The sequence below is a fragment of the Mesocricetus auratus genome, unplaced genomic scaffold (genome assembly GCF_017639785.1).
Source record: "Mesocricetus auratus isolate SY011 unplaced genomic scaffold, BCM_Maur_2.0 Super-Scaffold_100676, whole genome shotgun sequence".
Lineage (NCBI taxonomy): Eukaryota > Metazoa > Chordata > Mammalia > Rodentia > Cricetidae > Mesocricetus > Mesocricetus auratus.
In genome coordinates this window covers 54,708,854-54,736,216 of record NW_024429266.1, presented here as the reverse complement: position 1 = coordinate 54,736,216, position 27,363 = coordinate 54,708,854, and the positions used below count along the sequence as shown (strand labels likewise).

The window sequence follows — 27,363 nt, the reverse complement described above, 5'->3', positions numbered from 1 at the left end:
TCCATGTGTAGAGTATAAGGTAAGTTACTTGACCTGTGAGACTCAACTTCTTCATCCATAAAATAGGCAAAATAATATCCATTGCAGAGGGGTATCCTGAGGATTAAATCAATTAATATATCTGAAATGCTTAAAACAGTGTCTGCCATAAAAACAAATCTTATTTGCATCATATTATATCATGTCCCCTCTTTATAGAATAGTAAGACATTCACTCAAAAGCATTAGTTAACTATCAGAGCAGAAAACCGATCACTTAAAAAACCGAAATCCTGGCAAGCTAAGCAATAGTGGAAAGACCACCTCGAATGCCCATTCCTGATAATGAACTTGATGTCTATAACCATCCGGGAGCCTTCATCCAGTGACTGGTGGAAGCAGAGACAAACACACAATTAATCACTGAACTGAACCCAAGGAACCCAGTGACAGAGAGAGGAGTGATGAGCAAATTGGCAAAGAATGGGCTGGCAAAACCAGCAGAGACAGCTGATCTGAACAGGGGAGAGCTCTTGGACCCCAGACCGACAGCGGGGAGGCCAGCATGGGACTGATCTGGACCCCCCAAATGTGAGTGTCAGCGAGAAGGCCTGGGCAACCTAAGGGGCCCTGAGCTGTGGATCAGTGTCTATCCCTGGAATACAAACAGACATCGTGTGCCCATAGCACAAAGAGGGATGCTCTCTCAGCCTGGTCTCTTAGGAGAGTGCATGGACCCTACCCAGAGTGAAATGACAGACTCTAGATATCCCCTATGTGGAAGGAATTGGCAATAGGGTGGGAGGGAGGTGGGGAAGGGGAGTGCGGGAGGAGGTGAGGGAGAGGGAACTGGGATTGACATGTAAAACAAGCTATTTAAAATTAAAAGAAAAAAAAACCAAAATCCTTCTGATTTGTCCACACCAAAGGCAGCTATAAACACACAGTGTCTTTTAGGAATGGTTCACTGAAGCAAGACAGACCTGAATTTAAACCACCACTTATGAAGGTTCACCAAACAATCCTGCTTGTGGTGCAGAGCATGCCAGCGAAAAGAGCCCACCTCTTCCTCCAGACTCCTGCCCCAAGGTTGCTGATCCTCCCCAGCTTCCTTCGTTGGGGCAGCTGATGGCTCCTGCTTCTTAGTGCTCCCTTCAAGCCCACCAGGGTCTTCAAGCTTCTCACCAGGCTGCTCCTGAGCTTGTCTCTCTGCCCTTGACCTGCTGAAAGTCTTCTCTGCTTCTTGAAGGTCTGTCAGGGTAACACCCTGGGAAAATATCAAATGGTAAAGACAGTTTCACACTAACATACAGTATTCTTGAGCGGGGAAACTGCCCCCCAAACAACCAAATGAAGCTCCCAAGATGCAACAGAAGGCCAATTCTAGAACACATGCTTAAAATAAGCACCACAGTGTACAGAGAACTCAGACCTAAATCTACACACACTCTGAACTAATACTTTAGCTTTCCCAACTTGCTCTTCCAAAAATAGGTCAACAGTGGTATCTGCTCTTACAGATGTATTTGGTTCATAGAAATTGTGCTCGATTATTTGAGTGCACGTTATTCTCTCCCAAGATCAAATGGTTACCTTCTTATTCCCTGAACAGTAAATACTGGAAAAAAACAAACTTTTAAAACCTGGTTAAAAAAGGTAAAAAATTCATACTAAGGCTAAAACAACAAAACTTCCTGAAACACTATATTGACTATTCTCTAACATCATTTCTTAAGTAACTCTAGGAATCACAGAGATCCCCAAGAATCACTGGAGCAGCAGACCAGAAGCAAAGCAAGTCAGAAACCTGGAACAGGACAGAGCTGAGAAGAGAAGAGTGGTTATACTCTCAGAGCCTCACAAGAGGCATGTCCTGAAGCTAAAAGGCAGCCATTGAGTACTAAATCCACAACATCCTTTTATTTTATAAAATTATGTGTATACATGTCATTGTGCATGTACACAAGTATACTTTTTGTGGAGGCCAGAAGATGGTGTCTGATTCCTTGAAGCTGGAGTTATATGTGGTTGTGAGTCATCTGACAAGGTGGGGTGAGAAAGCACCCTTCACTGCAGGATTCTCTCTCCAGCCTCAAAAACTTTTTAACTATTCATAATTTGACTCATTCTTTTTAAATTACTGATGTCTTTAAGCAATCAAACTACAGAGGCAAGTCAAGTAATTCCTTTCAAGAAACTTCCTTCAAAGATTTATTTAATTTAAAGTTATAAGTCTGCTATGTGCACCATGTGAATACAAAAGCCTGCAGAGACCAGGCATTGGGTCCCCTGGAACTGAATTACAGGTAGTTGTGAGCCACCTAGGAACTGAACCCAGGTCCTCTCCAAGAGTGGTAAGTGTTCTTAACTGCTGAGCTACTAACCCTGCAACCTTTTCAAGAAACTTTTAATATGGCAGAAATTACATGAAAAAATACATGATGATCATAAGATATTATGCACATATTAGAAAAACTGGGACATGGGGAGATAGCCCAGTGGATAAGAATGAGAGGACCAGAGTCTGGATCTCCAAAACCCATGTAACACACTTACGGAGAAAAGGAAAGGAGAGTCTGGAGATTCCCCAGAAGCTTGCTAAGCTAGTTTGCCTGGTATGTTCAGTGGTAAACAAGAGACCTCAAACAAGAAAGTGGTGACTAACATGAAGCTGTGCCCTGACCTCAAAAAGCACAGCTCTGGAAGGGTGTAGGGGGGTAAAAGGCGTTATAGCTAAAGGGAGCTTGTCCAAAGACTCAGAAACAGGAGAGCTTGGGATGATGCGGTGTCTGCCAGAGTTTAGCAAAGGTGAGGGAGTGGGAGCACAATGAGGCCAATGAGAGTGAGGGAAGCAGCCAGAGGCTGGATCATTTGCCACATTAAGGAACTGGACATGTACTTTCGGTTTAATATTTCTTTGGGGACCCAATGTCCCTTTGAGAATCTAACAAAATATTTTTAAAAGTCAGGTACACGTTTTGATGAGACTGAAGATCCTTCCTAGTTCTGATGAGGACCTTGGCTCTTTCTACAGAGTCTTTTCATACAAGATTTCTTTTTTTAGAAACAGGGTCTTTATGTAGCCCAGGCTGACCTCTAAATCACTATGTAGCTGAGGCCAGCCTTGAGTTCCTGCTTTTACTACCTCTACCTTCCAAGTGCTGGGATTGCAGGCGTTTGCATTATAAGATACTTACACATCTTTGGCTCTTCCTCTTTTAATTATGCGTCTTTCTCTGTCTACTCTTTTCTGTCTCTTCATAAATAAAGTCATTTAGGAGGAGTCTATATTCCCCCACCATTAATGCTCACTCACTAATATATTCCATTATATACTTATATGCGTACATATTATGATTATCTACTGTACACTGAGAGAAAAGATGAGAGTAAAAATATAATCAGTGGGCTATTGAAATGGTCCAGTGGGTAAAGGTATGCCACCAAGCCAGAGGACCTGAGTTTGACATGTGGCACCCACATGACAGAGACTGACTCTGACTAGTTATCCTTTGAACTTCACCTGTGTGCCATTCCACATTTTTAAAAAATGTAAAACAAAATATAGTCAGTCCTCTACTTTCACACTCACTAGAGTGGCTAGTATATTAAAAAATTCCCAAACTATAAAACAAATATATTGAAAGGACTAGAGAAATGAGGAGACTTGTGGTTGCTGACAGGAGTGGGAAGCAGGGCAGCTATCATAAGAATATACAACAGTATTAAAAATAGGATTATCATACAAGCCAGCATATATTTACACTCAGATGCCTCAAAGGACTGAAAGCAGGGTCTGAGAGACATGTGGACAGCCATTTGCACAGTGATATTATTATGGGAGTCATGTGTCTACTAAACGGTGGGTAATAAACAAATTGTGGCATATACATATAGCCTTAAAAATAAAATAATGCCATGTGGACAACATTAATGAGCCACAGCATTATGTTACAAGAAATGAGTCAAACGAGTGAGATACATGGCATATGATTTCATTTATATGAGATTCACAAAGTCAAATTCACAGAGCTACAAAACAGAATATTGCTTGCTTGCAGAGTGATTGCTTAATGAATACAGAGTTTCAGTTCGGAAAGATGAAGAATGTTCTGGAGACGGATAGTGCTGATAGGACTTAAGAATGCTGAACTATAAACTTATAAAAATGGAAAATGGTAAGTCTTCTAATGTATATTGATAAAATAGTATGGGCTTCAGGGAAGATGGATTCTACGGGAAGAACAGATACACACTCATCAAGCTAAAGTGAAGGCAGAACACCTGACCCGCTCTGGGAGGGGTGGGAGAGACAGAAGCAATCTTTCTGCTGCTATGTATAATGTTCCTAGTCATCGACTTTCCTTCTTGAGTTCTGCACTATTTAAATAAAATTGTTGAATGCCTCCTTTCTGTTACACACCGATTTCTGGTTCACTTCAAATGCCAATGCTGCTTTCTGGTTTTCTTTTCATTTCTTTGGATGCTCCTTTTCATCTGCCTCACGGGCTTCCTTGGCCTCCTTCACACTTACAACCCGAGGTCATGCCCTCGATATTTCAGGTGGGACTACTGTGAACAGCTTCCTAACTAAATCTGGTTTCCTGGCTTGGCAAACATCCTTTACCTACCACTCTCATCTCTGCAAAACAGTGTGAGCTAAATCAGATTCTCCCTTAAACTGCTTTCATGACTCCCATAAAAGACCTTTTTTGTAACTAAAATATAACTCATATATCATAAATTCTGCTTTTTTAATATACGCAATCTTATGGTTTCTAGAATACTCCGAGCTTTTCGACTATCACTGTTATCTACTTTCAGGACATTTCATCACCCCCCAAAAGAAACCACACCCACTAACGATTCTCTTCCTATTCTTCTTCCCTGCTGACCCAAACTTTAATCAATTCTCTCTCTGGATGTGCCATTCTGGATACACTACACAATGGACTCATACAAGAAATAGGCTTATTGTACCTGGATTGCTTCACTTGGAATGTTTTCTCCAAGTTCATCCATGCTGTAATTTTAACTATTTTCATTTTTTATTTATGTGTATGTCTGTGTGTGAGTTTGTGCATGTGTATGCAGGTACCCAGGGGTGGCCAGGCAAAGCTGCTGAATCCCCCTGGAGCTGGGGGTACAGGCAGCGGTGAGCCACCTGCTGTGAGTGCTGGGGACTGAACTCTGAATCTTTGCAAGAGTAGCAAATGCTAACTGATGAAGCATCTTTCTAGCCTCTGTAACGTTACTTTTTAATTCCAAATACTATTTCACTGTATAAACAATACATATTTAGTTCATTCATTGGTTAATGAACATATACTTTTATAACAGGTTAGTCCTGCTTATTATGGAGTACATTACTGGGTTGGGTCTACTTCTTGGTTATTTTGAATAATTCTACTGTATGATTCTCTATACAAGTTTTTTTGTGAAAATATGTTTTCGTATATTTAACAGTGGTAGACTGTGTACAAATGGAAACTCTTTGTTTAACATTTTTCAAACTACTGTCTGTTTCCTTTGAGGGCTACAAGGCTTCTTAAAGTTATTAAGCAAAGCTGGAATGATTAGTCTTGAGCCTGAGGGAACAGAGGTGAGACTGGGTAGAAACTGCTGTACATTTGATTCTATACTGTATAGCCTTAACATGGTGACAACTATAACGAAGGAGGTGGAATAAAAGCATCCGTTTTAATATTTTCAACACATATGTCCACTGGAAAGGCCGACAGACGAGAACACTGGGGTGTGGGGGAGTCATGCTTACTTGAGTAGACCTTCGTGTCTGCCGAGCTTGTCTGGAGCGAGCTTTCCGTAAAGACTCTGCCTCCTCATCCCGTACAGGAGTCAGATAAGATCTATGGGAGAGAGGGAACAGCAGGTAACACCTCTGCTGCATGCGCTGCAGGAACAAAAAGGCACCCCACACACTGAAGGGATTCCCACATGCTGAAAATAAATGTTAAGGGTCAAATGGCAAGAATGCTATATGCCCCCAGTAAATGCTGTTATAGCATTCAAAATATTTATGTCACCACTCACACAGAAGTGTACATCTGTAAAAAGAGAATTTAATTTTATTTCTTTTTATCTTGTCCTTTCACTTTTTTCTTTTCCTGGTTTACTGTTCTGACCAAGTATTGTAGGCCATGCTAAAGAGAGGTGGTGATAGTAAGTATCCATTCTCTGTCCCTGTTCTCAGTACCTTACCACTAAAAGGGATGTTGGCTGTAAAATTTCTCTAGACACCACTCATTAAAATAAACTAAAACTTCCTATTCTCATGGAAAGCAGGCTAAGGTTTTGCACGCACTGATGCACATGTCCACATGTTCACATGGAGATTAAAGCCAAGTGTCTTTATCGCTCTGTGTGTGTGTGCACGGGTGAACACTAATGTGCATAAATGCAGGAGTGTACATCTCACTGTGTACACATACAACAGCATGTGCAGGGAGGTTAGAGGACAACTTTGAACATCATTCCTTACCTTTACCTTATTTGAGACAGGGTGCCTTACCACTGCATATGACAGGCTATTGGTCCAGAAGCTTCTCCTGTCTCCACTTCCTATCTCCCCATAGGACCACTTGGAATACAGATGAGCTGCTATACATCCAGCTTTTATGTGGGTTCTGGGGGTTTGAGTGCAGGTGCTCACACTTGTGTGCCAAACACTTCTGCTTACTGAGTCATCTCCCTAGCCCATCTGTATTATTTTTTGAAACACAGACTGACTAAAACTGGAGCACACTGATTTGGCTAGACTGGCTGGCCAGTAAGATTCCAGCAAAACTCCTCTCCCTGCATCCCCAGTGACAAGATTACAGCTGTGTGCTAGTGCAGCTTTTTATGTGAGTGCTAGGGATCTTAACTCAGGTCCTCATGCTTGTACAGCAAAATCATATTGATTTTTTATTTAAAACTCTGTAAGTTTCAAACAAAATTATCCAACTTTGGTGTTTATCTTTTGCTTTTGTGCCTATATGTGCAAGCTAGTCAAGTATTCTATCACTGAGCCACACATAAAGCTCAAGATATAAATATGTGGATATCTTTGTACTCCAGATGTGTGTGGAAGCCAGAAGCCAGTGTCAAGTGGCTTCCTTCATCACTCTGCACTTCACTTTGTTTGAGACAGAGTTCTGCACTGAATCTGGAGCTCACGAGTTCAGCTAGACTAGGTGGCTCGCAAGCCCCAGAGAGCTACCCATCTCTACTTCCCAGTGCTGGACTACAGTCATACTGCTATAGTCAGTATTTATACTAGGGAGCCAAACTCAGGACCTATGCTTATACAGTAAACATTTTCCCAGCTCAGCCATGCCTCTCAGCCCCAAAATGTATTACTACTATTTACTTTAAGGTTTCTACACTCAGCAGGGCACTGGGGATGCATACTTTTAATCCCACCACTTGGGAGGCAGAGGCAGATGGATCTCTGTGAATTCAAGACCAGCCTGGTCTACAGAGTGAGTTCCAGGGCAGCCAGGGCTGTTACACAGAGAAAGCCTGTCTTAAAAAAAAAAAAAGAAAAGAAGGAAAGAAAGAAAGAAGGGAAGGAGGAATGGAGGGAGGGAGGGAGGGAAGGAGGGAGAGAGAAGAGAAGAGATATCTATACTCATAGTCATAAAAGTAATAAATGTGGCCTTTGATTTTCTCTTCTCATGATATAGTGGACAGCTTTATGAGTTAAGGTTATGTGTGTTGGAAGTGTTCTTTCCTGGTTTATTTTCTATAATGATGTATGTATGATTCGGGTTATAAAATTTAAAAAAATTCACCAATAAAAGTTATCTGAGTTAGTGTTCTTTGGAGGAAGCTTTTAAATAAAATATTCAAATTCTGTAATAGGTTGGCTTATTTACATTTTCTATTTTGAAAACAAATATTCTGTTTTGCAGGGACTTTTTTTATTTGGTGGTAGACAACTTTTCATAAAACCCTTATAATAAAGTCTAATTTTTATAGCACTTATTTCATTTTTCTCTTTCTTTTTGCTTTTTTGAAACAGGGTTTCTCTGTGTAGCCCTGGCTGTTCTGGAACTCACTCTGTAGACCAGGTGGCTTTGAACTCAGAGATGCACCCGTCTCTGCGTCCCCAGTGATGGAATTAAAGACGTGCACCACCACCGCCTGGCTTAGTAGTTATTTTCAGCAGACCAATGCCTAAAGGACTTCAAAATTTGATCTAGCTCTAAAATTCTGGGTAGAGAAGATAAAATCATCTCCACCTTGCAGATGAGTCAATTGAGGCCCAAGAGAGCATTAAAATAGTCAAGATCACAAGGTCACTCACCAACAGACATTGTCACGACACTCTCCTGAACCCAGACTTTCCTTGCTTTATTCAACAATGAAAAATATTCATTTCTTTCCCAAAGCATGATGACATTCCAGCTACATGGCTTAGTGGAGCAAGATGTATCTTCCTTGAATTCTACAAGCACCAAGAGTGAGTAGAGGGAGGTGTCTTGCCCTGGCCTTCCTCTGGTATCCTCTGATATCTCCCTAAAGCTTGCCATACTGAAGAGTCTGGCTTTTATGTTTACAGATGTGCCATCAATATGTTATAGGGCGGCTGTGAACAAACCATAAAAATGAAATAATATGAGGGACTAGATTCTCCTTTGGAGGATGCAATTGGCTCTGCAATCTCAGGTGCTACCTGATGCAGAGTGGAAAGGGAGGTCAACACTGTGGAACACGAGTTTTTTTCTTCAACCTCTTAGGACCTTAGTTTTTTCAGTCACAAAATAAAGTACTAGGCAAATGTTTCTCAAGATTTCAGTCATCTGTAGCCATAGTGAATTCATATTTATGCTGAATGTGAACAAAAGGCCTTTATACTTTCTTCCTGAAAGCTTATTCATTGGTCTGGCCAAATACAGTCATCTCTAAATATTCCAAGGGGATTGGTCCCAGCACCCCTCCCCATGCCCCAAATCATGAGTGCTCAAGTCTCTTATAGCATTTGCAGATACCGTATACATCTTCTTTGTATATATATATATATATATATATATATATATATATATATATATATATACATTAAAACATCTCTAGCTTCTTTCCACTGCCCAACACAATGTAAATGTTGTGAAACTGGTAGTTATACAATACTAGCTAAGGAATGGCAAAAGAAAATTGTTCATATTAAGCACAGGTGTATTTTTTCCTCCTTAATACTTTCAAACCAGAGTTGGTTGAATCCACAGATTCAGAATTTGTGATACAGAACATTAATTGTACTAAGTTTCCCATATTCTATGGGTCACTTTCTTTAGTTTCTTCAATGGGACTTTGTATAACAATGGAAATGTCCAATAACCAGTCTAATATAGAAGCCAGTAGCATTTTAAATGTATCTAGTGCACAGAGGACATTACTTTTAATTTTATTTGCCATTACATTTAAATAGCCATACAGGAATACTGACTATGACACTCGGAAGCACAGCTCTGGAGTCCTGAGAATATAATGAAAATGCATATTCTCAGCTCTCTCCTTAAAAGTGTATAACACACACTTAACAGAATTCATGAAGATAGAGTATTTGATGATATTTTCTTCTCCCAAGTTCTCGTTTTTCTTCTGTGCTTTCCATAGGCAGTATTACTATAACCTTACGCTTTTATATACAGTAATTTTCAGTTTTACGAGCTAGTGCCGGGGCTCCCACCTTCAGGATATTTATGGGTATAGCAAACAGGAAGATGTTCGCAGACCAGAGCACCTCAGAGGCACTTTTTTTCTAATTTCAGTATTTATACTCTGCTGTCTCCACATGCCTTTAGCCATACCACCCTGCATTCCCTTTGCCCCCCTTGACACACAGAACTCCAAGAAAAACAGACTGTTACCTCCTTGTGCAGGCCTGCATAGCAGAACGAAGGTCAAGACATACATGGAGATGAACAGCAAGAAAGGTAAGTGGCTGCTGGGAAACACTGCAGCCTCAGCATCCGTCTCCCTTGGAAACTAGAGAAAGCTTGCAGTGTGCCACTGCTACCCAGCAAGCCAGAGGCAGAGCTTGTAATTTGCTAAGAAGCTGCTACTAAGAAGGAGAAAAGGAAGGGAGGAGGAGGGTAAAATCTGGGGGCTCAGCAACCCAATGGGGCTAATAGTTCCCAAAATACCATTCCATTATACGCATATTTTATATACCGTACCAAACCGATCAATACTCCTTGTCATCTGACAGAGGGAGAGGGAGAGGAATTTTTCTTTATTTGAAAGAGGACAGAGCAGAGAGGTGCAGCATTCCCACTCTAGATGCTCTCTCATCTGCCCTTGGGCTATCCTTGCTGCGGCATCCACCCGAGTGAGCTGTGAATACTACCTCACTGGAGGCTTGGCTCCAGCCAGCTGGCACATACTGAGAGAGGAAAAGAGACAGATAAAAAAGAACACAAGACAGGAACGAAAAGACAAATTTCAGCCCTGGATAGCAGAAGACTGTAAGCACTTCCCAGGCTGAGAAACTACCTAAGGATCAGGAAGATTTCCACATCTAAGTATGGTTTCTACCGTTGTGATAAACACTGACCAAAAGCAGCTTCAGGGAGGAAAGGGTTTTTTAGCTTACAGGTTACAGTCTACCATCTAGGGAAGCAGGTGGGGAACTCAAGGCAGGGACCTGGAAGCAGGAAATACAGCAGAGGCTGCAGAGGAATGGTGCTTACCTGCTCCCAGGCCGTCATTCATCTACCTGCCCTGGGGTGGCACTGTCTTCAGGGGGACAGGCCCTCAGCAATCACTTAGCAATCAGGAAAAAGCCCCACAGACATGTCTACAGGCCTAGCTGGTAGGAGCAATTCCTCAGCTGAGGTTCCCTTTTCCCAGGTATGTCCAGGTTTGTGTCAACTGGACAAATAACTGATCAGTACACTAGCATATGCTATACATTCAGGTATGATTTGATTTCAGTTTACTATAACTGCATTCTAAGAACTATGTGCCAGTATAGACTCTAATTCAGCCTGATATTAGAGCTGAAGTTCAAGCAAGGAACCCACACTATCACTCTAGTAACCAAAAAGAGAAAGACAGATACAGAGAGAACAAAGGTGGGGACATTTCCAAATCTTCTAGACTGGTGCTATCAGGGACAAATTTGCATATTCCATTCCATGGGAACGGCAGAATTATCTGGCCCTAAATGCCAACAGTGTGGAATCTTCAACCCTTGAGTATAGCACATTTTTGGAATAAAGGAACATAAAATAAATCTTTAAACTATGTGTCCCCAACAATGCCCAAGTAGTTGTTGATGGCATCAGGGCCAAGGCTAGAAACGCACTGCTGCCACACTGCACTGCAGACGTTGGGCAGACATATCAGAAATCACATGGCCTTCAAAGCCTAAAATGTCTACCACCTGCCATTCACAGAGAAGCTCTGCAGGTGCCCAACTCTAGCCTCACAGTTCTACAGCACTAACCTATAGCTCAGAGAACTCTTTTATTTATTTATTTTTCAGTTTAAATTTAGATAAGAAACGAGGTTGCTTCACAAGTCAGTTCCAGGGCCCTCTCCCTTTACCTCCCCTCCTCCCGTGCCCTCCCCTCAGCCCCCCCATTATCCCCTCATTTCCCCAGGGAGGGTGAGGCCCTCCATGGGGGTGTCCATAGTCTGTCATTTCATATAGGGCAGGGCCTAGACCCTTCCCCAAGAGTTCAGGGTGAGAGTGCACCTCACATTGTTCTATGGGAGTCCAAAGTCCGTGTGTGTACTTGGGATGGGTACTGATCTGCTGCCCAAGGCTCAATAGATTCCCTAGGCCTCCTCACTGACACCCACATTCAGGGGGTCTCAGAGAATTCTTTTTGCTGTACACAGTCAACATGACTATCGTGTGTGACCTACCTTCAATCAGCAGCGTCTAATCTTGGGTTCTCCTCCTTCTGAACATTTGCTCAATAAAAAACATGCCAGTGTTCAGAGCCAAAGCCACTTTCACAAATGACAGTGTTTTACTTATGTAGGTCACTTTACAATTAGTTCATTGGTCACAGCAGGTGTTAGTGATGCCAAAAATGACAGACACATGTGTGCCAACAAAGCCAGTACATGCTGCTCTACTGCATACCCACAGGCTACACCATTGAGACCGGACCAACTGTCGCCAACATTTATCACTGAATGCCGAACACAGCAGGGTACCATTACTGTTTTACTGTTTAAAATAAGAAAGCCAACACATAATACACACATAGAAATAACTCAATTTTTTTTTTTTTTTTTTGGTTTTTCAAGACAGGGTTTCTTTGTGTAACAGCTCTGGCTGTCCTGGAACTTGCTTTGTAGACCAGAGTGGCCTTGAACTCCCAGAGATCCACCTGCCTCTGCTTCCTCAGTGCTGAACTACACCACCACCACCTAACAAATCAAATCTTAATAGAAAGGATGATAAATGAATTATGGAGTATCTGTATGACAAAATTTTCATAAGCATTACTATATAAATTAAAAAGTATTACAGATACATAGCAGAAAAACCTGAACTTAAATCAACTAAAACAAAAATGTCAAATCACCAAAAATATATGTTGAAGAAACAGGAAACCAGGAAACCCTGTAAACAAAAGACAAAGTATTTCGCTAGTAGCTAGAAAATACCAGTTTAAAACGGAAAGAAGCTACTTTATCTTTCTTTGATTAACAAAAAAAAAAACCAGGATTCTTCAAATATAACCCAATTGTAAAACAAGAGAGAAATATGAACTCACTGTTTATAGACTTAGAATTCCCTTTTAGAAAGAACTACCCATTAGAAACTCTTGCATATTTATACATGGGAATATGAATAAGAGTATACACAGTATTATCATTAGTATTAAGAGAAAAAGCACCTCAATGCCCATAGAAAAAATTGGATCATAGTATAATCATATAATGAACTAAAACATTTAAAGAGGAAAAAAACGATGTTGAAAGAAAATAGAATTTCAGAATGTCAAGAGTGATTCAACATATATAAAATATAAAAACTGGAGATCAGGAACCAATGGTGGTGGCCAAGCCAAAAGGGCTGGTAACCAAAATGGCTGAGGTTATATAGGGAGGAGCAGCTGGGAGAAGCCCAGTCCCAGTGCAGGCGATTCACACCACCAGTCAGGGGACTCTGTACAAGCAGGGGCTGAGGGAGACTGGTGGCCACAGTCTACTTTGATATGTTAATAGGCACCTCAGTTAGCTAGATTGTCCCAGGTTTTAGACCTAACATACACAACAGGGTTTATGTATATCTAAAGCTTTAAGGACTATTTTTGGTAATCACATGGGAAGCACAGGTGTCCTCCAACACATGGCCAAATGCTACAGTCCCACACTGCAGACTAACAGTGAGCTTAAGTCTAGTGAACAGCGATCGTCTGTGCTCCATCCATCCAATGTTAACCACCCCTCCAAAGTCCTAATGTAGGCATCATGGAAAGATTTTTGGTTTGGGCTATATGGGCATCAAATTCAGGGCCTTGTACATGCCAAGCAGATATTCCACCACTAGGCAACATCCCCAGATAGAAGCAGAAAGAAAGTCTTGCTTACAAGGTAATGTGAGCTAAGAAGGAATAGGCTTCTAGCGAGTGCCTGCTTTGGTTCTCTGTCAGCAAACTCTTCTAGTTTGATTTCTGAATTTCTCAACTGGGTAGCATATATACAGGATAATATATTTTAAAAATATATGTAAGAAGAGACCTTTTCTGTTTTAAAGGCCAGAAGAATAAATGGTTTAGTCTGGTTTGTTGCTGCCCTTTCTTTTTAATTACTAATTTTTTACATTCCAATCCCAGTTCCCCTCCCTTTCTCTCCTCCCACTCCCCCAACCCCGCCCCCCCCGACCTTGCATCTGCTCCTCGGAGAGGGTAAGGCCTCTTCTAGAAAGTCTACTAAGTTTGCCCCATCACCTCACTGAGACAGGATAGTGGCACCTCTCCACCCCCCCACACCCTTGTGTCTAGGCTGAGCAAGGTATCTCTCCATACAGAATGGGCTCCACTAAGTCCATTTGTGCATTAGAGTTATATCTTGAACCCAGTGCCAGTGACCTCACATATTGTCTTAGTCACACCTTTTTTACCCATATTGAGGAGTGTAGTTTGATCTTATGCAGGTTCCCTATTTGTCAGACCTGAGTTAGTGATCTCTCACTAGCTCAGGTCATCTGATTTTGTGGGTTTTCCCATCATGGCGATTTCTCAGAAAATTAGGGATCAATCTACCTCAAGACCCTGCAAACCACTGTTGGGCATATACCCAAAGGAGGCACATTCACACCACAAGGACATTTGTTCAACTATGTTCATAGCAACATTATTCAGAATAGCCAGATCTTAGAAACAACCTAGATGCACCTCAACTGAAGAATGGCTAAAGAAAATGAGGTATATTTACATAATGAAGTTCTACTCAGCAGAATCAATGACATCCTAAAATTTTCAGGCAAATGGATAGAACTAGAAAAAACATCCTGAGTGAGGTAACCCAAAACCAGAAAGACAAATATAGTGTGTACTCACTCATAAGTGTGTACCAGACATAAAGCAGCAGATACCCAGCCTACAATCCATAATCCCAGAGAAGCTAGAACCCTCTTCCAGAAACAGATGGAAGCAGATACAGAAACCCACAACTAACCATTGGGTCAAGCTCTTGGAGTACAATTGAAGTGAGGGAGGAGCGATAATATGAACAAAGGAGTCAAGACCAAGTTGCTGCCCTTTTGATTAAGGGAAGCTGAGAACCCTAAGAGAAAGACCTACAATAATACTTGAAACAGATGAAGAAATAAAGGGGAAGAGCAGAGGGGAAGGAAAACAAAGGTCACAGATACTCCTGTGGCGTGTCTAGAAAGTAAGTTGAACACTTCCCCTTCAGCTTACATGTGTTATGAAGAACACCAAGAGATTCAGGACAGAACTCTCATGGACAGCTGAAGCAACTGGAGAAGATCTGTTAAAGAGCAAGAATCCTGGTATGACAAGGGAAGGTGCTTATATGTTAAAGAAGACATAGGAATGGAAAAAGACACAAAGAAGGAACTTCAGAATGGCAAAGGGAGCCAGGAAAGGATAGTATGAGTGGTCATGATAACTCTTAAGAACAACAGTGGATATTATAAAGTGCTGCTGACAGTTCAAGGTAAAAGATGAGATGACCATGGAATCCAATCATTAAGGTCATGGCCTATGCCAGAGCAACGCCACTGGGTTGGCAGGTGGAGCAGAATTTCTATTTTAGTAGGCTGAAGAGTGAGTAAGAAGCTAGGAGGTGGATAAAGTGAGATTAGAGGGCTTTCTCAAGACCAACAGCAGCTAAAAAGGGTGAGACTGGTAATGTCGGAGTGCAGTGTGGGGCCAGAGGTGAGACCTAAGATGAGAAAGAAGTATGCCTCCAAGGACAAATCATGTCTATGCAGAGTACAATCCTGTGAGAGAGCAACTAAACTTGTGGTTTTGCTTCCCATTATTTATGAACTGTGTGCACCAAGAGTTGTTTTAAACACCACTGACTTCATTATAGTGGAATTTGGTTCATGAAGGATCCTTTTATTTACATGCCAATGATCAGTGAACCATTTTCAGCACCAGTGCATGGGGGCTATGAATCACACGCTCAGTCTTACCCACCTCAGGTTAGAAGACGAAGATTTCCTAAGAGGAAATGAATCAAAGAGGCAGGTAAATATATTGCCCAGAGTTACCTTAAGACCCAAGGAAGAAAGGGTGTTGTTTAAAGAAGAGCCAGGAACAACCACCAAGGTCACTGCTAAGCCTTATTTGTAAATATTTTTTAAGCAGAAATGTCACCCAATGCTCCAGAACTCTGCCAAACATAAAACAAAAAATCCCCACCCAATAATGCCCAAGGCAACTTCTCTTCCGATTCTCAGAAGCCCTTCATTTCCCATCAGATTTGAAAGAAGACAGAAAGTTTCCATTTGCTATGTTTTCAGAAGTGCCATCTCTAATACTCATTTCGTTGAAGTACTATGGTTCCTTTAAAGATGTCAAGACATCTGGTCGGTATGCTTGTACTGCCAGGCTCATGGTACTGATGGTCTAGCTAAGGTTATGCCTTTGTGTGAATGTGCTAAATCAAAGAATGACAATGGAGTTCTAAAGACTGGGTTTTAAATCTTGCTTTTTCATTACTAATTCTGATAACCCAAAAGTTCTTTAATCTAGCTGGGCTTTAATTCTTACATGTACTATGGGGGAGAAAAGAGGGCCTGGGAATATAATAAACTTTAAAAATCATTATTTATTAATCTACCTAATCCTTTCATATATATAAAAGCTGAGTCAAATTCTACCTCCATGAAGCTCATTCTAGCTATACTAGCCTCCATCATTTACCTTGTTTTTTTTTTTTTCCCTGAAATCCTAATATATTTGCTGGAACACAATGTTGAACTAAAGGAGATAATGAATATATTAGAGATCCTCAATATTGAGAGTACAAGGTATAGCATATCCTTTCCTATTTACCTATAGGTCTTAGCACAACACCAAGTACACAGATATTCATTAAGACAGTCACTGATAACTAGGGATCTCATAATTTTGGCATTTAATACTATCTATATATTCCCTAACTTCTCTAGTCAGCCAGTGGAGAAACCCCGACTAGAGAGATTACATAGCTTGCCTGAGAAGGCATCAACTGCTTTGTGGAAAGGTAAAGTATGCATCCTGCTTATAATACAGGGAGCTTTTTACCCCGTGTCTGGTGTTGTCCTCTGAAGAAGTATCTAGAAATCCACAAGGGCTTTCATGTGCTAGAAGTTACCAGCATTTCCTATATTAGAGCACTTAAAATGGAATATGGGAATTGTGCTCATCTGAAAATTGATCCAAACACAAACTAGAATCTTTGAGGTCACACATCCTAGTAATAGACTGACATTCCTCTGCTGCCACCTTAAGGGGAGAGGTGATTACTACAATTTTATTAAAAACAAACAAACAAACATTGATCTAACATCTATTAAGCTCTGTGATATGAATAAAACCCTGTAAAAAGCAACAGTTCACAAGTTCACAATGCAGTAACAACAACAACAGAAATACCACTTAATACCATTTAATTGGTCAAATCAGTCCTAAGAACTGTGATAGAATAGAACATGGTGGAGAGAATTCTGGCTTCAGCCTGGAGCTGGGAAGCATAGTAGTAAGCAGTAGATTTAAAATAAAGGGACTCTGGTTGGCACAGGAAAAGACTTCCTGAACAGAACAGTGTTAGCACCGGCACTACGATCAACAACTAATAAATGGGACCTCATGAACCTGAAAAGCTTCTGCACAGCAAAGGACACAGCAGCAGCCTACAGAATGGGAAAAGCCTACAGAATGGGAAATGACACATCTGAGAGAGGACTAATATCCAAAATAAATAAATAACTCAAGAAACTACATATTAAGAAAACAACCTGATTAAAAACGGGGCACAGATCTAAACAGAGAATTCTCAATAGAGGAAACTCAAATGGCTGATAAACACTTAAAGAAATGTTCAACATCCTCAGCCATCAGGGAAATGCAAATCAAAACTACTTTGAGATTTCATTTTACACTTGTCAGAATGACTACGATCAACAAGTGACAGCTCATGATGGCAAGGATGTTGAGTAAGAGGACACTTACACACTGCTGGTGGGAGTGCGAATTCATAAGCCACTATGAAAATTAGTGTGGTGGTTCCTCAGGAAGATGGGAATTGATCTCCCTAAAGACCCAGCTATACCAATCTTGGGCATATACACCAAGGATGCTTTATCCCACCACAGACACTTGTTCAACCCTGTTCACTGCTGTTTTCTTCATCATAGCCAGAAACTGGAAATAACCTAGATGTCCCTCAATGGAAAGATGGATAAAATAAGTGTAGTACATTTACACAGCCTTAAAAAAAATCATGAAATTTGCAGGCAAAGGATGGAACTAGAAAAAATCATGTGGAGTGACTCAGAAAGGACAAATATGGCATGTATTTACTTATATGTGAATAACAGTTGTGAAGTCAATGATAACCAAGTTACAATCCATTAGGAATTTTGAGAACCACTATTCTAGTCCCTTACTCTATACCACCTATACTTCTCAAGAACCTGAGACTAGATAGCCCAGGAATCTAGGGTAGAATCAAATAACAATGAGAAAGAGAGGGGGGGGAGAGAGGGAGGGAAAGAAGGAGGGAGGGAGGGAGGGAGGGAGGAAAAAAAGAAAGGAAGGAAGGAAGGGATAGAAAGACTCCTAATGATACTCTGACATATTCATAGATCAGTGCCTTGTTCAGCCATCAACAGGGAAGTTTCCTGAGCAGATGGTAACAAATATAGAGACCCACAGGTAGACATTGTGCAGAAAGTGAGACACCTTAGAACACTCAGTCCTAAATGAGATCTCTCCATCAAATTCCATCCCTTCAGAGCTCAGGGAACCCAGAAGAAGAGGTGGAAGGAGTGTAAGAGTCAGAGGGGGTGGGTGGAGCACACTGGAGAACACGGCCCTTCACATCAACTGAGCAAATCTCAGAAGAGCTCACAGAGACTGAAGCAGGGCCCACACAGGTCTGCACCAGGTCCTCTGTGTACATATTATAGCTTCCAGTTTAGTGTTTTTATGGGATTCCTAAGTGTGTGAACAAGTGGGTCTCAGCCTTCTCTTGGGCTCTTTTCCTTTTGTTGGTTTGTCTTGTTCAACTTCAATGTGATAGTTTTTGTTTTATCTTTTATTTTTTAAGAATGAATGAATGAAAACCTAGTTACAAGGGTAAGGATTAACAGCTCAACCCTCACTCCTTCTGGGAGAGGAAAAACCAGTTTTCTCCAATAAAGAGACACTGTGTATGTCAACCACTTCAGGACAGACCTTATATTCAGGAGTATTTGACAAACATACAATAGAGTCTACAATTTGTGTGCTTTTATTTGGTTACAGCTTAGTATTTTTTATTTATTTTGGGGTGTGGTTTTGTTGCTGTATTGGGTAATTATTTGCTTTTCTGAGAAAACTTAAAGTTGGATGGGTCGGGAGGGGAAAAGGATCTGGAAGGACTTGGAGAAGTGGAAGAATATGATCAAAATATATTTAAATTTAAAAATTATTTTTTAACTTTTTATTTGTTTTTGTCTTTCACATCATGCACCTGGATCCCATTCATTTCCCCATTCTTTCACATCCACCCTCTGCCCTTGCAACCCTCCAGCCCCCGCAAATGGAACAGAGTTTAAGAGAAAGGGGCTGGAGAGATGGCTCAACGGTTGAGAGCACTGGCTGCTCTTCCAAAGCACCCAGTTTGATGTACATAGTGGGACTCCATCTTAATAAATGAACAAACCCAAGTAAAAATGGAAAAGACACTAAAGAGTAATTTCTTTGAAGAACTAAACAATCGAGCAACGTTGCTTTAACTGCCTGACTCTGCATTATCTTCAATTTTGTTCAGAAACTGGTCCTCTGAGCATGTAGACTAATTAGAAAATGTTTTGTCCTACACATGGAAAAATATTTCTTTGCATTTAAGATTCATTATGGTCTCAGCTATGGTTATAAGTAAGTTCACATCTAGTAATAAGTCAACATCCTTATATACACAGACCTCAAATCATTAGTGTCTTTATTTAAAGGTCAGCTAAACTGCAATCTACCCAGCTTCTCTCAGTAACTGCCCTATCGGACAGCAATTTTCATTAAACTACAATTTACATTATGTAATATTTAAGGCAAATAAAAAAGATGAACAACACTACTAATACCTATGTATCAGTAGCACCCAACTTAATAATAACAGACACAATATTAATTTCATCTTTAAAAGATAAGAGCTTTCCTGGATTCTTAAATTTTTAATTAGCTTGTTGTACTTGCCTTGAGTCTTGGGTCTGCTCCTTATATACTTATACCTGTTCAAATTCATTTAGGATGTGAAGAAACTCACATTCTAAGCCAGTAATCTTAAACACCTGCATCGTATTCTTACCACCTGCATTTTCTCCTTCTTCAGTCACAGTGTGAAAACAACCAAGTTAATGTCCCAAAGAACTACAAGGAAGAGGAGGGCCAGCATGAAAACAAGTATCTAAAATGTTAATTGTCGTGACAGTTGAGAGCATGAATCTAAGATGAAAACTGTCACGGCAATTGTTAGTGCTGGTTCTGCCATTCCACCACAACACTGAAGTCTTACTCCCAGCTCCTCTCCTGAGCAGCCCTGAGTGGCCAGAATGAGAACGCTAGTAACCCATGGCAGAGGCTTGATTCAATTCTTGGAACACACAGGCAACTTCCTGTGCCTCTGATTTCCATAAAAGAATGGCAAGTACTAAACTGTTGGGTCAGATCATGCCAGAAGAGCTACTCAGACACACCTTGTCACACACCTGTGCAAAGGACTTTGCCAGAGCCCAATTTTCAACAGACAGGTGGCCACTCTTGTCATTTTTCAGTAAACAGCAGAATACATTTTATGAGACTATGATGAAGAGCATGGGAAATGAACTGGTAGATGAGAAAAAAAATTCAAGGCATGACATCTCGGTCCCTCCTACATATGACTAATACAAGTCTGAGAAAAGAACTATTTTATCATAAGGAAATTAACTATATAAATATGGCTGATATGAGCTCTGAGCAGCAGGTGTTAGTGACTGCTCCCCCATCTGAAGTGGCTATGCTGAGGAAGAGTCTTATCTTTTAAACAAATGTGTACTCAAGAGAAGGAGGAGGAGGTAGAGGAGGAGGAGATAAGTCTCTACTCCTGAGCCATTATGTGGTGTGTTAAAGTATTGCATGAAAAATGCCCTTGTCCCTAGCCTAGAAAAGTGTTCTGATAACAATGTTTAGCAACAGAAATGGCAAAAGATAACAGACATTTTAAGACCCAAGTCTCATCATATTAACTCTTAGCAGATACCATCCAGGTCGTCTTTCCCAGAACTGTTTGCTGAAGCTAAACAATACTGATGTTTTTAAACACCTTTACAGAGTCAGGATTCATTTGTACATGAAGTGTACTGTTCAAATGTTCTCAGTACATTCAGTTATGAGACATTCCCATAACCAATCTTAAAGCACTTTCATCTTCCTCAAAAACAAAACCAAAGTGTTCCTGAAGTAAGGAGGTACGCTACAAGAGTCAATTCCTGGCATCATCACACTTAGATCACTAGCTTGTCTCCAATAGGTATTCAAGTGCTGAGTTTCTAGTATTCTCTCCTCAAGAAAGAAAGAGCATAAGAAGGGACGTATGTAAGACTGCCATGATAAAACAAACAAACAAACCACAAAAAGAAACCCTTTTCCCCTAGTATCTAGAAATGCATCAGGGCAATGAATGACCCTGTAAATATGGGCATTGCTTGTTTGCTATGCTTAGTTTTATTGTACCTATAGATAATATGTTTACAAATAGAATGTCTGTGGCAACCTTGCTTCCAGTACATCTAATGATGCAATTTCCATCCATATGTGCTTATTTCACATACGTTTTTGCTTTTTGTTTTGTTTTTTAAAAGATGTATTTATTCATTATATTTACATGAGTGTTCTCTGTATACTTTTATGGCATAAAAGGGCATCAGATCCCACTATAGATGTTTGTGAGCCACCATGTGGTTGCTGGGACTTGGACCTGGGTCCTCGGGAAGAGCAGTTAGTGCTCTTAACTGATGAGCCACCTCTCCAGCTCCCTCCTTTGATCATTCTTACTTTATTTCAATCTTTGTCACTATTACATATGTCATAATGATCTGTGATCAGTAATATCTGGTGTTACTATTGTAACTTTTTGAGTGTCACGAATCGTATCTATATAAGACAGTAAATTCTGTAAATATTTTAATTGTTCTGTCAATTGTCATTCCCTATTTCTTCATCTTCTCACGTGTCTATATTCTCTGAGATATATAAATATTGAAATTAGGCCAGTTAGCAACTACTGTGATTTCTAAGTATTCAAGTGAAAGGAGTTATAAATCTTTCATTTCAAATCAAAAGATAGAAATAATTGTTTAGCGAGGAAACCACATCAATAGTTAAGAAAATCTGCTAGGTCTCTTGTGCCAACATATGAGTGAAAATGCATTAAAAAAACTTGAAGGAAATAAAGTGCTATTCCAGCTTACACAGCGGAACAGGCTTATTAATATGGAGGAAGTCTTAGTATCTAGACAGAAGATAAAACCAGTCACAGCATTCCCTAATCAAAGCCTAAGTGAAGGCAAGAGCCTAATGCAGTTCCCGAGAAGGCTGAGGCAAGCGAGCTGCAGCAGCAGTGTCTGAAGCTAGCAGAAGCTGAGTAACAACTCAGGAAAGAAGCCATCTCCATAACCCCAGAGTACAGGGGAAGCAGCAAGAGCTGAAGTCGAAGCTGTTACCTGTTTCCCAACTGAGTCACTGACAAAAGTGGCTGCATGAAACAAGACTGCCAGTGTAGGCAAAAGGGCCTTTACTAGTAAAGTGTCTTCTGGGAACTTCAGAGCTGAAGAGGAAAAGTCGGTGTCTGGCTCCAAACAAAAGACTTAAGTTGAAGCCAATGCTCACTTAATATTATGAATTTCCTAGGGTACCTAAGTCTACTTGCCTGTGCCTTCAAAAGCCTGGATGACATCACATCTATTTATAACATGGTTACAGAAATGTTCCAAGGCTGTTGTTGAGAACAACTACTCAGAAAAAACAAAAAAGATTCCTTCCAAAATATTACTGTTCATTGACACTGCACTTAGTCGCCAAGAGATGGTAGGGTGGGGACACATGAGGAGATTAATGTTTTATGCCTACTGACACAGTATCTACTCTGCAGCCATGGGTCACAGTAATTTTGACTCTTAAGTCTCATTAGCTAAGAATGGATAATGGTGTCAGAAGTAGGATTGAATTTCCACGTAGAATGACAAAAGCTTAAAAGGAGTTTTAGAAACAAAAGGAGAGAAGCACAGCTTCTTGGTAGCAGCATTTTTCTCAGGTGGGCTCTGTTTTGCTAGTGACAACCAGAGACTCATGCGGCTCGCTTGAGGGAGTCTTCCTGACTCAGCATAAGCAAAAAAACAAAAAACAAAAAACAAAAAAACCCAGCAAGGTTCTTTTAAGAGGCTCTGATAACAATTGAATACAGCTGGAAGTGGCAGTGACAACATCTCCAAGTCAGCAGCTTTTGCTGGATGTCAGCATAGATGAGGCGGTGACTGTCCAGGCAGCAAGATGTCTCTGTCAATCCTAGTGTTTATATATTATCCTTCTGTGGTCTTTGATGGAGTTGAAGACAGATAGTTATAGTCATAGTTTTCCTTAGTTATGATAAAAGATAAGCTACATATAAGACTTTAGACTCACAAAGATAGGATAGATGATGCTTTCTTTAAATCTTACTAAATGTTAATGGATAAAATATTGTAACTATGTTCTTACTTGATAACTGTCTGTTATATATAATTTGACTATGTTAAAGTTAAAACCTTTCTTTTTATTTAGACAGAAAAGAGGAGATGATGGGAGATGCCATTCTGTAAATCTGCCTCTTATTGGTTGTTGAATAAAGCACTGTTGGCCAATAGGGAAGCAAGATAGGTGGGACTAGGCGTTGAGGAGGATTCTGGGAAATGTAAAGAGTAAAGAGTCACCATGTGATCCTGGGAAGAGAGGACGCATGAGGGTGCATCCTCGGTAAGATAAGAACTTATAAAAATATTTATTAGTAATTATGGGTTAATAATTAAGTCAGAGCTAGCCATTAAGAAACCACAGCAAACAGCCAACAGCTTCATAATTAATATAGTGTCTATTATGTTATTTGGGGGCAGAGACAGCGGCAGAACTCAGGCAGCTGGCGGGAAAGAATACATGTTACAGTGATGAAAGGATTAACTGGACTTCAGGAGAAGCTGACTTCAATCCATGAATCACTCTTCAGGGTTCAGGTTTTCAGTGAGGCAGTCAGTACTTACAGATGTGATATCAGCAGACAAGAACTAGAATTAAAGGCTGAGGAGTTGGCTCAGTGGCTAAGAGCAGAGGACCTGGATTCAGTTCCCAACACTTACATGGCAGCTCACAATCATCCGCGTAATTGCAATTCTAAGGGATCAGACATTCTCTTTCAGCTTCCTCGGGTTCCAGGCAAGCACATGGTACACATACAGACATTCAGGCAAATACTCATACATATAAAATAATTATAAAAAACCCAAATCTTTTAAAAAGAGATGAAAACTAAAAGCTGGGTCTGGAGATATGACTGAATTGCTGTGATTTCTTGACAAAATTCTAGCCAATATAGAATTGTTTCTAACAGATGGTTTCTTAAGGTGTAATCTAAAGATGTTGTGGACATTGTTGACAGGACAGCAAAGGACTTGGAATGTTATATAACTGAGTAACTGATAAGGTAGTGACAGGATTTAAGAGAGCCGACTCTCAACTTGAAAGAAATTCCACAAGGGTCACACCCCACCCAACAGCACATCATGCTGACCCAACAGCACATCATGCTAACAGCAACCTCCTGTGAAGAGAAATGTCAACTAATGTGGAAATTTTTCTTACTGTATTTTAGGAAATTGCCATAGCCCCCCAGTCTTCAGCAACCACCACCCTGACTAGTCAGCAGGCATCCATATGGAGGTAAGAGCCTCCCTAGAAAAAATATTACCACATGCTGAAGCTGGATTACTTAGCAATAGTTTAAAAAAAAACTTTAAAATTACATTTACTGATTCTCAGTGGTGGGGGTGCCACAGTGCATGTATGGAGTCAGAGGAAAACTTGTGGGAGTCAGTTCTTTCCTTCTATCACATGGGTTCTGGGGACTGAGCTCAGGTCATCAGGCTTGGTGGCAAGTGCCTTTATATCTGCTGAGCCACTTTGTCAGCCCAATAGAGTATTTTTAAACTAAGGTCAAATCCATTGTATTTTTAGGCATTGCTATGGCAAAACTGACTATAAAAGATAACACTGTGTTTATATGCACTGGGAAACCAAAACATTTGCTTTATCCAGTATTTTTTTTCTGTGACATTCATTTTATTGTAGTAGTTTGGAATCACCATAACTCTGAGTTATGCCAATAGCAGTCAAGGAGTTAGACACAAATAAATGATCCCACATTAAGAACACAGTCTCAAAACCCTGAAAAAAGGATCCCTACAGCATGCGAAGTTTAAAGATTAAATGAAACTAGCAACCTGAAATCTAAAATAGCAGCACCAATTAGACTTTTGGGTAGATCTTATTTCCAAATGTGTTAGCTATGTACAGACATTAATGAAAGACATTTTGTTTTTACTGGTAACAACGTGAATACTGTCAAGTAAATTGTTTTACAATTTGTAAAATACCTGTGTTTTCCATAAATTATTTTTAATCCTCACAACAAACTTACAAAGAAGGTATCCCAAGTCCTCTTTATTTATAAGGAACAGGTCAAAAAGGGAATCTGCTTTCCTCAAATCGCATAGCAAATACTCCAATAGCACTCTGAATCAGAACTTTTCAGTACTGTCCTGCCTTGCACTGTTCTGTAGTTCCTTGGTAGCAATGTACTGTTACAACCATTTAAAGCAGACACATTTAAGCTGAGTATGGAGGTTTACATCTACAAACCTAGCACACAAGAAACTGGGAGACCAAAATGAAGATTGTGAGTTCAAGGCCAGAATGGGCAACATAGTGAGACTGTCTTTAAAAAAAAAAATGGCAGACTAACCTGTAAAACAAGAAAAGAAAAACTATACAGGTGCAGTGCAATGCTGTAGGCCATTCTGTTTATACGATGTCTTCAGCCTGATGCAGTGAAGTTCAGTATTCAGTCACCTCATGACCAGGACCCAAGCAGAGGGCCACTATTTTCTTTTCAGAATTATTTGGAGTTCTTGGGAATAACTTAAATTCTCTTTTAAAAACCAAAAACTTCCAGAGTGACACCTTGCTGATTTGTTGTGATGTTGGGCTGACAGCTGAGCGTTATGACAGTTACTAAAGATGGCGGTAGCTGGAGCCATTTCCTAAAGCAAGTGAATGAAAGTTGTCATATTGATTGATCCTTGTTCAGTTGGAACCTCCAGCTTGCCCTTGTGTCATCCAGAAAGCCCATTCTCTCTCTCCAAACTCCGCCCACTCAGAGAATCTCCGAAGAAAGAAAAGCATCAAAATGCCCAGTTAGCTTCTTTAGAGCTAATAATACATTTGGAAATAAACTACCAGGAAAACAAAAGGAGAGAAGGCAGGCAAAGACAGTCACTATCAGACCCTAATATTAGCCAGGGGAATTATTTATATTCTGTTGCTAAGGAAAACTTGGAGCTTCAGAAAATGAACTTGACCGCAACATGATTGTGACAGCTGCTACTTGGCTCTGGTATCCCTGCAGAGCTATCTGCCAACTGTTGGCCACTTGCCATTTCTGTCCTGCAGTCTGCCAGTCAAATCATCTAGTCCTTTAGAAACAGATATCCCTTCTCTTTTCTATAGCCCCCAGGTCAAACCAAACACTGGAGGACAGTGATAAGTGCTGTATTCTGGACTGCACATCAAGACAGGCTGGCCCTGGAATAAAACTTAATATACATGGGTATTATTTTAATTAAAAAGCAGTAGTAGTTCAGTAGAGAGGGAAAGGAAGCCTAGCCAATGATAAGTGAAAGACTCGATGATCTTAGGGCTGCAACATTCCCTTTCATTAAGTAAGGAACCTATCCTATTCCTTTCCTCATGTAAAGGAAGTAACGGCTGAATTAATACATTAGAGTTTTTTCAGGGAAGGGGGATTTAGTAAATCCAAGACCATGCTCTCCCTACAAATAATAAATTATATTATGTATTTTGTGGTGATTCAAATGTGTATTCAAAACCATAAATTAAGCTGGGCATGGTGGCTCACACCTGTAAATCCAGTTCTGAGAAGGGCTGCCTAGGTACAGAATGAGACCTTGTCTTAACAACAACAACAACAAAAAAAAAAAAAACAACAACAACAACAAAAAAACAAAAACAAACTGGGTGGTGGTGGTGCATGCCTTTAATCCCAGCCCTGAGGAGGCAGAGTCAGGAGGATCTCTGTGAGCTGGAAGCCAGTGAGAGTTCTAGGACAGCTAGGACTACACAGAGAAAGTCAAAAAAGAAGAAGGAAGAAGGAAGGGAAGAAGGAAGGAAGGAAGGAAGGAAGGAAGGAAGGAAGGAAGGAAGGAAGGAAGGAAGGAAAGAAGGGAGGGAGGGAAGGGAGGGAGGGAGGGAGGGAGGGAGGGAGGGAGGGAGGGAGGAAGGAAGGAACGAAGGAAGGAACGAAGGAAGGAACGAAGGAAGGAACGAAGGAAGGAACGAAGGAAGGAAGAAAACAAATTACCCAGGTCTGTATTCCCAACTACTCAAGAGA

General features: G+C 40.5%; 1 protein-coding gene across 5 annotated transcripts in view; it reads right to left on the bottom strand.

Moving 5' to 3' along the window:
* The window catches only part of Ppp1r12b (protein phosphatase 1 regulatory subunit 12B), a 210,386-nt gene that overhangs the window by 82,505 nt on the left and 100,518 nt on the right, over positions 1 to 27,363 (bottom strand). For 4 of the 5 annotated variants that reach the window (XM_040737408.1, XM_040737401.1, XM_040737402.1 and 1 more), the window contains 2 exons: positions 5,756 to 5,846; positions 1,043 to 1,246 (listed from right to left, as the gene is read on the bottom strand). In XM_040737408.1, coding sequence (XP_040593342.1) covers positions 1,043 to 1,246; positions 5,756 to 5,846 — 295 coding nt within the window. Of the gene's footprint in view, positions 1 to 1,042; positions 1,247 to 5,755; positions 5,847 to 9,851; positions 11,345 to 27,363 lie in introns of those variants that run through there. The other variant, XM_040737405.1, reaches the window with a different exon arrangement.